Source organism: Scomber japonicus, chromosome 6 (assembly GCF_027409825.1).
Source record: "Scomber japonicus isolate fScoJap1 chromosome 6, fScoJap1.pri, whole genome shotgun sequence".
NCBI classification, from domain to species: domain Eukaryota; kingdom Metazoa; phylum Chordata; class Actinopteri; order Scombriformes; family Scombridae; genus Scomber; species Scomber japonicus.
In genome coordinates this window covers 21,318,273-21,331,639 of record NC_070583.1, presented here as the reverse complement: position 1 = coordinate 21,331,639, position 13,367 = coordinate 21,318,273, and the positions used below count along the sequence as shown (strand labels likewise).

General features: G+C 41.7%; 1 protein-coding gene across 4 annotated transcripts in view; it reads left to right on the top strand.

The window, feature by feature from the left end:
- Positions 1-12,363, top strand: part of nbeab (neurobeachin b) — a 206,088-nt gene extending 193,725 nt beyond the window's left edge. For all 4 annotated transcript variants that reach the window (XM_053320448.1, XM_053320449.1, XM_053320451.1 and 1 more), the window contains 9 exons: positions 2,077-2,166; positions 3,269-3,461; positions 4,291-4,362; positions 4,512-4,667; positions 5,368-5,538; positions 8,759-8,860; positions 10,044-10,240; positions 10,663-10,814; positions 12,273-12,363. In XM_053320448.1, coding sequence (XP_053176423.1) covers positions 2,077-2,166; positions 3,269-3,461; positions 4,291-4,362; positions 4,512-4,667; positions 5,368-5,538; positions 8,759-8,860; positions 10,044-10,240; positions 10,663-10,814; positions 12,273-12,363 — 1,224 coding nt within the window. The remainder of the gene's footprint in view (positions 1-2,076; positions 2,167-3,268; positions 3,462-4,290; positions 4,363-4,511; positions 4,668-5,367; positions 5,539-8,758; positions 8,861-10,043; positions 10,241-10,662; positions 10,815-12,272) is intronic.
- The last annotated feature ends 1,004 nt before the right edge of the window (positions 12,364-13,367 follow it).

The window sequence follows — 13,367 nt, the reverse complement described above, 5'->3', positions numbered from 1 at the left end:
AAGCCACAAGTACTAAATGAAAGCAAATTGATGTCTGTAATCTATCACATCTGTCAAAAGGTAAAAGGTGGTGCAGCTTCATGTTTGTAGTTGATCTGCCAATCTCAGGTGTCGTGACTCAGCATGATCCCACGCTTCTTAGCGGGTCAACGCAAGGCCGTGTCTGCATTCTGTCTGACAGAGCTGTTGTGTTGCTGCTTTGCATGAGTGCACTGGAGTATGATGTTGGGGGATCATCCTCCAAAGACTCTCTGTCACCAGTTTGGGAACCAAGCAGCAGATACAGAGAGAGAGAGCTGTAGCCACTCACCTCTGAAGCCTTTTACTTATCCCAAAATCATATGCGAACAAAGTGAGACAGACAGGCAGACACAGTGCATTATGATGGATGTTTGGTGCTCACCCAAGCAAGGCAGTTGTTGCTAGGAGGGGAGATCATCCAGATGGCTTTGGCAATAAGTGTCACTTATCAGCCAAAAAGCAGAGCCTGAAGTGACTTAAAATAATGAACTTGCCTGTTAAGTGCTCTCCACCTCAGTCCGAGATAGAGATACATTTCTGACATACCTCAGAGAGGATTAGTGTTGAAGCACCTGAGAGATATTGACATGTTTTGATCATCTAGTGGAAGAACATGTTCTTGAGTTAACCTTCAATAACTCAGACCCCCTCCCCACAACACACACAAAAACACAAACCCATACATATTTTCCTCCTTGCACTCTGGAAATATTTGTTGGCTTCAAGGTTGTCTAAGACGACCAAAATGGGGCATGCAACAGCCCAGTTTCACTGGTAATAGAATATCACAAGAAATATGGTGATGTTTTCCACATGGCCCCATTTAAGTCATTGTCATTGTGACCCTCACCCCAAACCTAACCTTAAATAGCCATAATGTCAGTTGCTTATTACTTGACAGACTGCGTTGTAAAGAAACACTGACTAACACTTAATGATTGCCAAATGTGCTCACCAACTCACATGAAACTTTCACTGCAGTGTGACAGTACTCAACCGTGTGGACAGGGCCTTTTTTGGTGCTGTGCAAGATAGGAAGTGACCAGTGGATGTTGGGGGCGGCTGTGTGGCTTGCAGGTGGCCTGTCCTAATCCAGTATCACCTCCAAACTTCCCTTGCCACATCTCCCACTGTGGCATGTGCTACCCAATGGGTCCTTTTGATAGTGAGTGGTGTGTACAGGCGGAGGAAAATGAGGGCTAGTCACCCAGGCAGTCAGAGGGGCAGGCGAAAGGCTGAGCGATGTATGTTCCATTGTGCACAGTGGCATTGACGGACGTCTACAAGCTCCCCTCTGATGGTGGAAGTGGCTCCAGTCACATCAATCACTCCCACCGTGGAGTGCCCCACTTTCAGTCAAGCTCAGCAGCTCTTGATACCTGCTTTTTTCCCTTTCACACTGGAGGCAAAGGAGATCTTTGTCTGTGTAAATGGAAGTTATATTCTAATAATAGAAAAGGCTTGATTTATCCAGTGTTGTGCTGTTTTTTTCTTTACTTTACTCAAGGTGCGACTTGGGCTGTTTTTTAGTTTTTTTCCTTCTCAGTCACAAGCATACAGACTCATATTTTATACCTCATAAATCATCCTTCATCCCTAACCTTCCCTAACCCAAATCACCCTGTGTGCTTTTTCCTTCCTCATTGGTATATGTGTGTGTGCATACACGTGCTTTTCCTCTTTGTTTCAAGCACAATAACATCTAAAAGCAAGCCGGCCTGCTGCAGTCCTAGCTGGATGTCACTCCAGGTTAACGTTTGTGCAGTGGGGGCCCCTGCGCATGGAAATGGGAATGGTTAACTGAAGCATGTTAATAGGAAAAGGCTTGTCTCTTCCATACTAACACTTGGATGACTCTGCAGGCAAAGGGGGGAAGGGGGAGCACCCAGGCGGATTGGGAGTGCACCCCTTTCCCTTTACCTCCCCCCTTCCTCAGAGGCACGGCTGAGTTAGGATTTGCTTGCATTGTCAAGTAACGCATTGACCCATCACTTTGATGCATATTGATTGTGACAGCCGCTCTCTCTCTCCTTCTCCCCTCTCTCTCCCCCGCAGGCCACAGAGGCGCAGATCCAGAGCTTTGGACAGACGCCATCTCAGTTGCTTATTGAGCCACATCCTCCACGCAGCTCTGCCATGCACCTGGTGAGAGCAACGAGCATGCTGGGAAAATTCTCTGCACCTCTGGTGTGTGTGAAGGAGGTTGTGTGGACCTGTGCAAGCCTGGATGGTGTGTGTTTGCGTGCCTGAGTTAATAGGTAGACAAAGATTGAGATAAATGTCCCCAATTCCTCACTTCTATATATTTCCTTTGATCCAGTCTTTTACAACAAAAGATAAATATTTCAGAAGACTCACTTCATGTAGGTCACAGAACTGCAATATAACAATGCATTTTCAGTACAGGTTGTCTGCAGTGTTTTATAGTGGTTACTGCCTACTGGCTGAGTGGTGTAAAGGGAAGAGTGCTCCCTACTGGCCTAGTAGCTCCTCTCTTTCTGTCATAAGCCTCTCTTCTCTGTCTAATCCATGTAATAGCCAGCCTAGCCCTCATTATCCCCACATGGCTCTCTCTGTTTCTCCTTACAAGAAACTTTGTAAGGTAGGTCCACTTGAGACCTTTTAGTTCATTTTTTAAACTTTTGCAACAGATGTGAATGTTTTCATCCACTTCTGTCCATTTCTGTCAAAAGCCTCCAGAATCAGGTATAAGATAAGAACTAAATCTTGCCCATAACTCAGAGCACTGTCAGGATCACTCTCTTCCATTGCTTTTACTCCTGCTACATGTAAAAGTTGAGTTGAATTTTAAGGTGAGAAAGGAAGCACATTTTCAAAAGCAAAAGAGCTGCAATAGCTTTTTATGCTTCTTCTTTGTGGACCAAACTGAATCTTTCTGATACACGTATATCATGTATGCATCATCTCATATGTACAGCCTACTCCATTCCAGTTTTCCATGTCTTACCCTTGTCTGACCAGTCCCTTTGTTTGACTGTACAGTCCAGACAGGGGTCAGCTCATGTAGCTCTCCTCTGTGTGTGTACCTAGTTTTTTCCTCCAACCTCCACACTAATTGCCTCTTTCCATTCTTTCTCTCATCTGTTCATACCTCTTTTCATTTTCTCCATTTCTTGACTTCCGGTTCCTTCCCTTTCCTCTTCCTATTACTACTACTACTCCTCTCCCTCCATCACACCCCTCCATCCTTTTCCACACTCCCTCTTTTCTCTCTTCTACTCAATAGTGTTTCCTTCCACAGAGTCCACTCATGTTCAAGGACCAGATGCAGCAAGATGTCATCATGGTGTTGAAGTTTCCATCAAATTCACCAGTAACACACGTGGCCGCTAACACCCTGCCACATCTTACCATACCTGCTGTGGTCACAGTCACCTGCAGCCGCCTATTCGCTGTCAACCGATGGCACAACACAGTTGGTGAGTGGAGCTCAGCGCATATGGCAGGTGATCTGTTCAAACATACTGGACACACATGCCCTTGTAAAAAAAAAGTGTGCAATGCCACATGCAATACCTATTACAGCAGTGACCCTGTAAAATCACTTCATCATCACACACAAACCTGCCCACCACTCATAATAGAGCTGTAGCCAGCTGGCTACGTGAGAGGCTAGCACCTCCCAGGTAAGCTAACCATGAGTGTTTCCACATGTTCCTGCTCAGACATGTGTGAACAACATTACCCACAGAGCCCCTCCCTGAGAATCAGCCTCACCTCAGGGTCAGAGGGCCAAAGCAATGGTTACTAGGAAATTAGGCCGCAACTGCACCACATTCTCCTCACACGTCCCCATCTGTCACAGTAGAAACACACTGAGCTCAGGACCAAAGAGTCTGCACTGTGTTGCTGCTCTGGCTGCTCCCACACTAATGAACACAGCTGCAACACCCTTGCCATTATGTCAGAGAGAAGGGCTATGTGGTTTGGTGTTTCAAAATAATGATGATAATAAGGCCTCCATATTTTGAGGCATGTTGCTGTTTCAAAACTGGCTCCAAATACTCTCTCGCATGAGAGAGAAAATGTCTCCATTCAATTTGACAAAAAAGCAAAAGCCCAGTAAGACAGATGGGAATCTTTCTGATCCACCTCCATTACTTCCATCAGCTGGAGGAAATTGAGTTAATTTTGGCTTTGAAAAGGGTAGCAGGTGTGTGTGTTTGTGTGTATGTAAGAATGTACACATTCAGTGGTTACGAATATCCTCAATGATTCAATTCCTCCTGTATCCCTGCCTGAATCCAGGTCTCAGAGGAGCTCCAGGTTACTCTCTGGAGCAGGCCCATTATCTACCCATAGAGATGGACTCTCTGATTGGTGAGTTAGTTATGTTGTCATTAAAAATAAACAGAACTGATTACTTTCATATTAATATTGGCTTCAACGGTCTGTTTAAAATGTAGAAATTGTTTGTAGTTGTCCAGATATTGACACATGTGCTCAGTGTGTCTTCTTTCTTTTTATAGCTAACAATACTGGAAGCAACAAGCGTCAGATCACAGACCTAGTGGACCAGAGCATCCAAATCACCACACACTGTTTCGTGGTGACAGCTGACAACCGCTACATCCTGGTGTGTGGCTTCTGGGACAAGAGCTTTCGTGTGTACTCCTCCGAGACAGGTAGGTTACAGTGTAAACTCTATTTTCTATAGAGGTGTGCACTGGTGTGTGGAGGACTGAGCGCTATGATGGGAATAATACAGTATACTCACTGCTGTCTCCTGACATGTCTTGTACCTTTTACCAATTTTCTCTCCATTTTTTATGATTCAGCAAGGGCAACATGATAATGTCAGCAACATAATAATGAATAAGTAATTATCACTAAAATTCAAAATGCCCACAGCAACATTTAATTCACTGGGTCCAGATGGAAACCCCTCCATACGATCCAAACATAAATCTGAAGAGATTTATCTCAAGATGATTGAAGAAGAAAAAGCCTTTTGTGTTTATTTTTTGTTGTTTTCTTTTCTCTTGTGAAATACTGGATGATTTCACCTCTTCAGGCCTCTAAGAAATCCTTCAAATGAAACAGAGAAAATTCACTTGTGGGTTGAACTGCTCAACTCATGTCTTCTCTAATGCCATAACCTGTGATGAGCTGTCACAAGTAAACTTTATGTAATTTCGAGAAGACATAAGCCAAAAGGCGGGGAACCACTTGGACTTTGAGAAATACTGGATCTAATTCTCCCTTAACTACAGTCAGTTGGTCTTTGAAAACACTATTGGCAATAGTTTTTCCATGTTGCATTTCAAGATCTTCTGACCAGAGTTTTCCAGCATTAAAATCATGTGTGTGCATTATCTTCTTTAGGAAAGCTGACCCAGATAGTTTTCGGCCACTGGGATGTGGTGACATGTCTGGCCAGGTCAGAGTCTTACATTGGAGGAGACTGCTACATCGTGTCTGGGTCCAGGGATGCGACCCTGCTGCTATGGTACTGGAGTGGGAGGCACCATATTATTGGCGACAACCCCAATAACAGTGAGTACACGCATGGACATAAGTATTCACTGCACACACACACACAAAGTGTACAGTAGCATTTCCATCTGGACAAGGGCAAGGATTTTAACATTTTACATCATTTTGTTTTCCATCTATGAATTATGAGTTGTGAAATGAAGCATAAAAGGTGCATGGGACTACAGTTAGTATTTCTACAAACTAATATAGCACAAGTCTTTGATCAACGCTGGAAAAAAAGAGGCTCTACACTAGAAATCAAATAAAGTGAAGAGACAGGGAGAGGATAATTTATCTGCACTGTAGCTGTAATATATTAGCATGATTCATCGCATTGAGCTGCGCTGCTTTCAAGAAGAGGACTCCAGATGTCTTGGCATTCAAAATGGTAGACCCCAGTGTGTGATTTCTGCTGCTCAGTTCATTTAGTTGCTCATTCTCACTGATTGTCTGTGTTCAAAACAATCCATCAGGAAAGAGGAAGCAGCTGTTACAGTACTGTACAAGTGAGGAGCACCATATATGGTGTAGGATGGAAAAACTCAAGACGATGAAGTGTGTGTTTGTATTACATTTCTGGATGACACTATAGTGTGTGTGTGTGTGTGTGTGTGTGCGTGCTAGGCGATCTTGTGTTTCCAATTGTCACAGATTCTAGGAGCTTCGGATTAGTTGCGAGTGTTCTCTAATTAACTTCACTGAGGCTCCGACAGTTAATTAAGAATTTCAGCTTGGTTGCCTCCAATTAGCAAGGGGCAATAGCACTTCTGTTACTGCAGCAAGAAAACAGTATTCCCCTGATATTAACGCTACTAGTGCTTACAATGCATCTTTAACGGACAAAGGGAAAGGAAGTTGCATACCTCATCTCAAGAAACAAAAGACAGGTTGTATTTCCACTCAGATTGTTTTCAGTCACTTAGAAATATCTCATCAATGTATCACAATGTCAGAAAACACTGAAGGCAGCAGATAATAATCTAGTTTTGTCCAAGAATACACAGAATCAGCTGGACCTAGATTTTGTTAAAGAAAAGTGACAATGTAGTGGGAAATGGCTCAGAATAGACTGTATGCTTGACACAGCATTATACAGATCTCTGCAGCCAGCTAATATCAGTCAGATATGGATGGTAGGCATTTGCACGGACCCTTAAGGATAAACTACTACCACCTTCCCATATCTCCACATAGGAAGTCCTCAAATGAATGTCAGAAAGCACAAAGAGTATCAAATTCCTCTTTATTCTCATACTTACCAGCTTATTCATTGAGCGATCCTTTCTACAGGACTCATTCTGGTGATTTCATGCCTATTATATTTTCTGTAATGCTGGTTGAGGACAGCGTGAATATGTAGCAGCGGTCCACCGGATCACTGCTCCCCTCGTCCTGCAGATGTGGCGTGCCCAAGAAATTGATTTCACCCGTGCCCCAAAAGGCTTCATGTGTCTTAAATGTGTAATAATTAAAATAACTTCCAGCTCAATCATGGCCCTGCCTCTCAGACTCAGCCCATCACACCGGTGTGAGGGGATATTTGCAGCGGGTAATTGTGGTGGCTGACTCCAGCTCGTCCCAAGGGCTCGAAGAGGGTGGAGGGTGTGCAGTGTAGGGTGATTGAATCTTTTGTCGGGTAGGTGAGCTGCACAAGCTCCCTTTTTCCCCCTGGAGGCTTTTTCTGACACTTGTCCTATTCAGCCCCCCACAGCAGCGGGTGCTGGGACTGACAGCGTAGCTCAGGTCCAGGTCTCTAAGGGACTGTGCTGCATCGATCACAGTCCGGCTCACTGACTGGACTGCTGCAGATTTAGAAGTGATATGCCGAGCGGGAGAAAGAGATGGGGGTGGCTGGAGGAGTAGTGAAGAGTGATCTGACATATGTCTACATCATCTATCAGGACATTAATGTCACCTAGATGAATTCAAACTTCTACTGACTTTGTTGAACTTTTGGTCACATGTATGAAAACAAGCGGCCATATTCATTGGATGGTATTAATTTGACATGAGTTTTTCATCACCAGTGGGGTGAAACGTAGTGATAATACTAATCGCATTTTAGGAATGTACAAATTGCAGTAGGATTAAAAACAAACACATCGTACAGAGAGTTTAACTTAACCAGACATTTGACAGCTGTAAAAACACCCAAAATGTATTTTACTCCGAAATTTGATGACTTTTCCTAAAGTTGCCCAAAATGCACAAACATGAAAATATTTTAAATGTTATACTTTTGTATAGGTGCTACAAATGTTTGTCCATCGAGGCTGTTCTGGGTCCAATTTGACACGTATCTATTGACATCGCTTTTTGTTAAATTAACAGTTAATAGTTTTAAAAGATAGTAGTTATGAGGATTTCTTTTTATGATGAAGCAGTGAAGACTGATGGCTCTAATGGTTATACAATAAACCCCAAAGTTCCATAAAGTTCTTGTCATTTTCATTTTCAATAAAATACATTTAAATCCTTATTGCTATGTTATATTTTCATGTCTTAGGTAAAATAGGACATGACATTGTGTGATAGTAGCTGTTTTTTTCTCCAGAAATGAGTGGTGTAAAAGCTACAAAACTACACTCTTTCTGCTCTCTGAAACATTAATCAAAGAATGACTTTTTTTCCAGACATCCATGTTTTCTGCTTTTCATTGGCCACATTTCCTTGTGTATGGATAATGTCCAATGATTACGTACATTTAGTGATTAATTCATTTAACTCGACTGTATGACAATTCAAGTATGCTGTTGTCTAAATTATTGACTGAACCCCCTGCAGTATTAAGGGAAAGGATGTTTATGCAGTATTGGTGATCAGTGCATTTCAGAAAGACGCCTGCCTTCATACTGCTAGCAGTACTCGAGGTCGGCTCCAGGTGCCGTGACACTCCCCTCACTAACCTCTCCCCCAGCCATCATCAATCATGTGACACATGGGATACAATCAAATGGCTGGACTGTCATCACTGGGCATCCCTGCATTAACATGACAATTCAAAGGGACCTCCCAGTGAGCAGATGTGTGTCACAAACACAGTGCTTGTGTTTATATGATTTTATTGCCAAATTGAGGTTTGGTCGTCGTATAAACACAGAAAACCCATCATCACCCTGTAAAGTGGCAAATTATAGACTGTTGCAATATGTCTTTCAGATTGTTTAGTTGTTTTCAGCGTCAGATAACAGATTTAACTGATTAAATTTGATCATATCATGTATCTCTAATCTTTTAGGTGACTATCCAGCACCACGAGCTGTTCTGACAGGTCATGACCAGGAAGTGGTGTGCGTGTCAGTCTGTGCAGAGCTGGGCCTAGTCATCAGTGGAACCAAAGGTCAGTGTGCTTTTCTGTTCCCCCTGTATGTCCCTGTCTTCAGAGAGAACTAAGTGAGCATGCTTCATCTTTTTATTCAGTATGGGCCTGATTTACTAAGATCCCAAATAGTAGGTACTAAATTGCGTGCACGGTGCAATAGATTGCGTGTTACGTTTGTGTGAGTTTTGCGGGTGATCTACTGAGAATAAATGCGTAAATGAAAACAGGTGCAACAGGGTGCAGACAGCAGTATTTAAATGAGGGTTTTGCGTGTCTGAATGGAGAGTTTGGACAAGCAGAAAGCTGCAAGCACAAAATGAAATGTGATCAGGTTCTAGTGGAAGAGGTTAACAAATATATTGAGTTATAAGAAAAACAAATATTACCAGAAATGGGAGATTATTTTATTATTAAGTCAATGCTGTTAGTAAAACCAAAAATATTCCACTCCAAAATTATTAGTACAGGTGGAAAAACTCCATCATGTACGTATTCTGTCATTTTGCCTCCTTCTCCTCCTCTCCACAGTAACAGTAGTCATCTGTGTGCAGTGCTCAGCTGGTTAATACCTGCCCTTCAAAGGTATTATTTATAGACGCAGTTAGCGTCAGAAAAATAAATTACCTTTAGGTTTGGTAAATCACAATGCGTGTGCTAAATAATATATTTGCATTTTCTCCTCCCTGTATTTTGCACACTGAGGTTGAAACGCCCCATATTACATATTCATTATGGCAAATGTACTAAATGGACATCGTGTATTATCTTACACAGTTGCAAGACGCAAACCTCAGTGCGCTGCGTTAGTAGATCAGCTTGCACATTTTTTGCGGGTGATGTCAAGTTTGCCCATGTTTTTACACACGCAAACCTTTAGTAAATCAGGCCCTAAGTTGTATGAAGGATATATAGCTATCGTTTTATACAGAACTCTCATAGATCGGTATACATTCCCATTAACACACCACACCTGCATGTGTGCCCAGCTGAACAACCCAAAAATCCAACCCATGGGACAAAACACCAGTTCACCTCTGAACATACTCATTAGCTATTTAGATTTTTTTGCACAATTAAGTACAGTTTAACACTAGCCAAAGAAACAATGGTAATCTATTGAGTGGTAAACATTCACTAGCCATTTGGCTGGTGGACAAAAAAGTGTTGTGTGTGTTTATGTGTGTGTTTCTCTGTTCGGTAGAGGGTCCATGTCTGGTCCATACCATCACTGGGGACCTTCTGCGGGCTCTGGAAGGGCCAGACCACTATCAGTGCCCGCGGCTGATCTCAGTGTCCAGCGAGGGCCACTGCATCATCTACTACGAGAGAGGCGGCTTCTGCAACTTCAGCATTAATGGAAAACTGTTGGCACAGATGGAGGTCAATGATTCCACCAGGGTAAGCTGACTTTTTGACACCAGCCTGCTCCAACAAAAATGTGGATACATCTTTGTTCATCTGCAGCCTAGAATACTCAAATAATTATATTATTTTAATCTTCAGTAAAAAACAAAACAAGCTTCACAATCCCCACAAAGATAGCAGTGAGAGATTCATTAAACAGAAATATAACTGATACAGTAGGTTTTTTTTCATCCAGTACTTTACATGGCCTGGATCATAGTATATAGTCCAAATTGTCCCTTACAGGATGCATGTGAAATATAAATATTAGTATGAATATTATAATCAATAATCCATCTTATATTTGTATAAAACATAAATGCACATTGCTGCTGTATGTCATGCTCATACTTTACATCCACCATAATAAACAGTTAGTAGGAAGTGACATTAACACCTATCTATCCCTGCTGTAGGCTATTCTCCTGAGCAGCGATGGCCACAACCTGGTGACAGGTGGGGACAGTGGCGTGGTGGAGATTTGGCAGGCCTGCGACTTCAAACAGCTCTACATGTACCCTGGCTGTGACGCTGGCATCAGAGCCATGGACCTATCACACGATCAAAGGTCAGAGCAAGTAGTTGTATGGTAGTGAATTTAAGGCCAGAAAGAAACTGTGTATGCAGAGACCCATGATGATGAACTATCTCCTGCTCATATTATACAAATATATAGATTTCCTGTGTTGAATCTATACTAGTCAAAACAATAACGTATAGATGAAGAGAAGCAAACAAAAAGATTATTTTAAGCTCAGAAGTAAAAAGAACTGCACACTTTAGTGTATACAGTGTAGTGTACAAATGAAAAGAACGTTAAAGTGCATGAAGTCTTGGCTTTACCATTTTTAGTTAAATATAAAAATGCTTGTGTCATCTGTGTCCTGCGATATGTGATTCCATGCTCATATTTAAATGTGTGCAGGTTGAGGTAAAAGCCTTGTTGCCTGTTTGCTTCAGGGTTGTCAGGGCATATTTTAGTCAATGGAATATCCACCATCCTTTTCCTTTGAACTGAACCTACAGTTGCCATAGCGACAAAAGTTACAGGGGTTTGTTCGAAGAATGCACTTATTTTGGATGAGCAGAGTACAGTGAGCACACAAATCTGTCAGCAGGTCAGCAGCATGTTTTTGCATTCTGTAAGATTCGTCAGGAGTCATATAATGGCTCCCTGGACTTCGGCGCAGAGGCGACAGTGTTGGCTCTGGGGCCATACGCCTGACGTCATCATTTGACCCTGGCAGTCAAGAGAGGTTAGACAGTCTGAACATTCAAGCTGCACTTCACAGCTACAGGCCAAATCCCCCTTAGTCCCCTTAACAGTCCGGCCCTAAACAGACTCTTGTTTCTTAAACAAATTAACTCAAAGAACCACCATCATGACGAACTTCATAATCTGTTTATGTGTGCAGAGGACCGGCAGATATTTATTTTTGTTATTATTATTTATTATTACAATTTTATTATTATTTGTACAATTTCAGAAAAATCTTTTTCCGCAATTAGTTAACATTAAGGTAAGGCAAGTGAGCCCTGCTCTGAACCTCCATTTACAGAGAGGCATTCTGCTGCAGCTCTGTTCATTGTGCTTGAGCATTTAAGCCCTTGGGGTGTAGCAATATAAGACGACCCTGTGAAATCAGCTGCTTTTCCTACATACCAACCAGCCGTGGACATGAGGGCAAAGGGGCAGCAGTAAGACAGTGGGACTCAATGGTCTATTTGAGTTTTCAGAGAAATCCGGTAATTTACTGTCACAGCCCCTGTTGACCTCTTGTGCTTGTTTCATTCACCACAATGGACATTTTAACAAACTGGTCATATGAATGGAAATAATCTTTAACAATTAATACATTTAATATCTGTGACTTCCTTGCTCATAGAAGGAATGTACATTTTACATTAAATGTTTTTTAAATCCAATATTGAGATTAAATGTATAGTTTTAGTTTAATTGTAGTTTTTTTTTGTTTTCCACATTTTTCATTTTTTTTATCTTTTCTGTGGTTGTGTTGCTCTTCAGGACTCTGATCACAGGCATGGCCTCTGGGAGTATCGTAGCATTTAACATAGATTTCAATCGGTGGCACTACGAGCATCAAAACCGGTACTGAGGAGAGTAAAGGGCAGCTCCATACAGCAGGAGGCAAGTGTTGAGGGAAAGAGGGACTCCTACCAACCAGTAACCGCCTATGCTGCAGAAGATCCAGCGAGCATGGAGGAAATCCTGTGGACTGGAGACTAGCGGCACGTTGAAGCTAATAAAAAACAAGGTGCGTTTACATGAGTTCATCTGGCCTTTGAGGCAAAACTGTTGTCTGTTGCTGTGCTGAACAATCGGGACACATTTTCTGTTGGTTTTCATGTCTTACCTGAGCAACAGCTGAAGCATTTCCAGCAGGTCTGTTGTTCTGAACAAGGCAAGTGAGATCAACTCAACACAATTAAACGGTTAAGTTAAAAAAAACACATCCAATGCAAACCTTTAAGTTCCTGTTTCAAACTGTGAAAATGCAAAATAAAGTAAATCCTGTGTTAGGAACATTTATACAAAATTTGTATATCAGATGCATATCTCACTTGGAACACTTTTCTAGAAAAAAAAAAAGAATGAAAACCTGTGTATGTATATATATGTATGTATATGGACAGTGTAAAGTGTTTCTTCCCTGTAAAGGCTGAGAGATCTAAATGCTGTTAGATTAGCCAACATTTCCATCATGTGAGTCAAAATGTCTTCATTTGCACTTCAGATATTAGTTATTAGTAATACATGTTCATGACCATTGTTTGCTCATTGTTATTAGCAGTGGTCAGATGTATGTATATGTGACAAAAAGACAAAATGTTTGCCGTTACTTTGTTGTGTTTGTGTCTATATGGAAGAAGAGTCAAATTCAGTGTGAGCTTTGTCCTTTGTGAAATATCTGTCTTTGATCACAATGTCAGCAAAATTGTGACATTTCTGCATTTATTTGAAATTGAGGACTGTTTTGTTTCTGAAAGGCAAGTAACTCTTGTCTGTAAGATCTGGAAATGATTTATATACGTCATTTGGTACAACAATTACCAACATTTTTTTGATTAGTTTTGTTCAAAAAAACATATCCAGAGGATT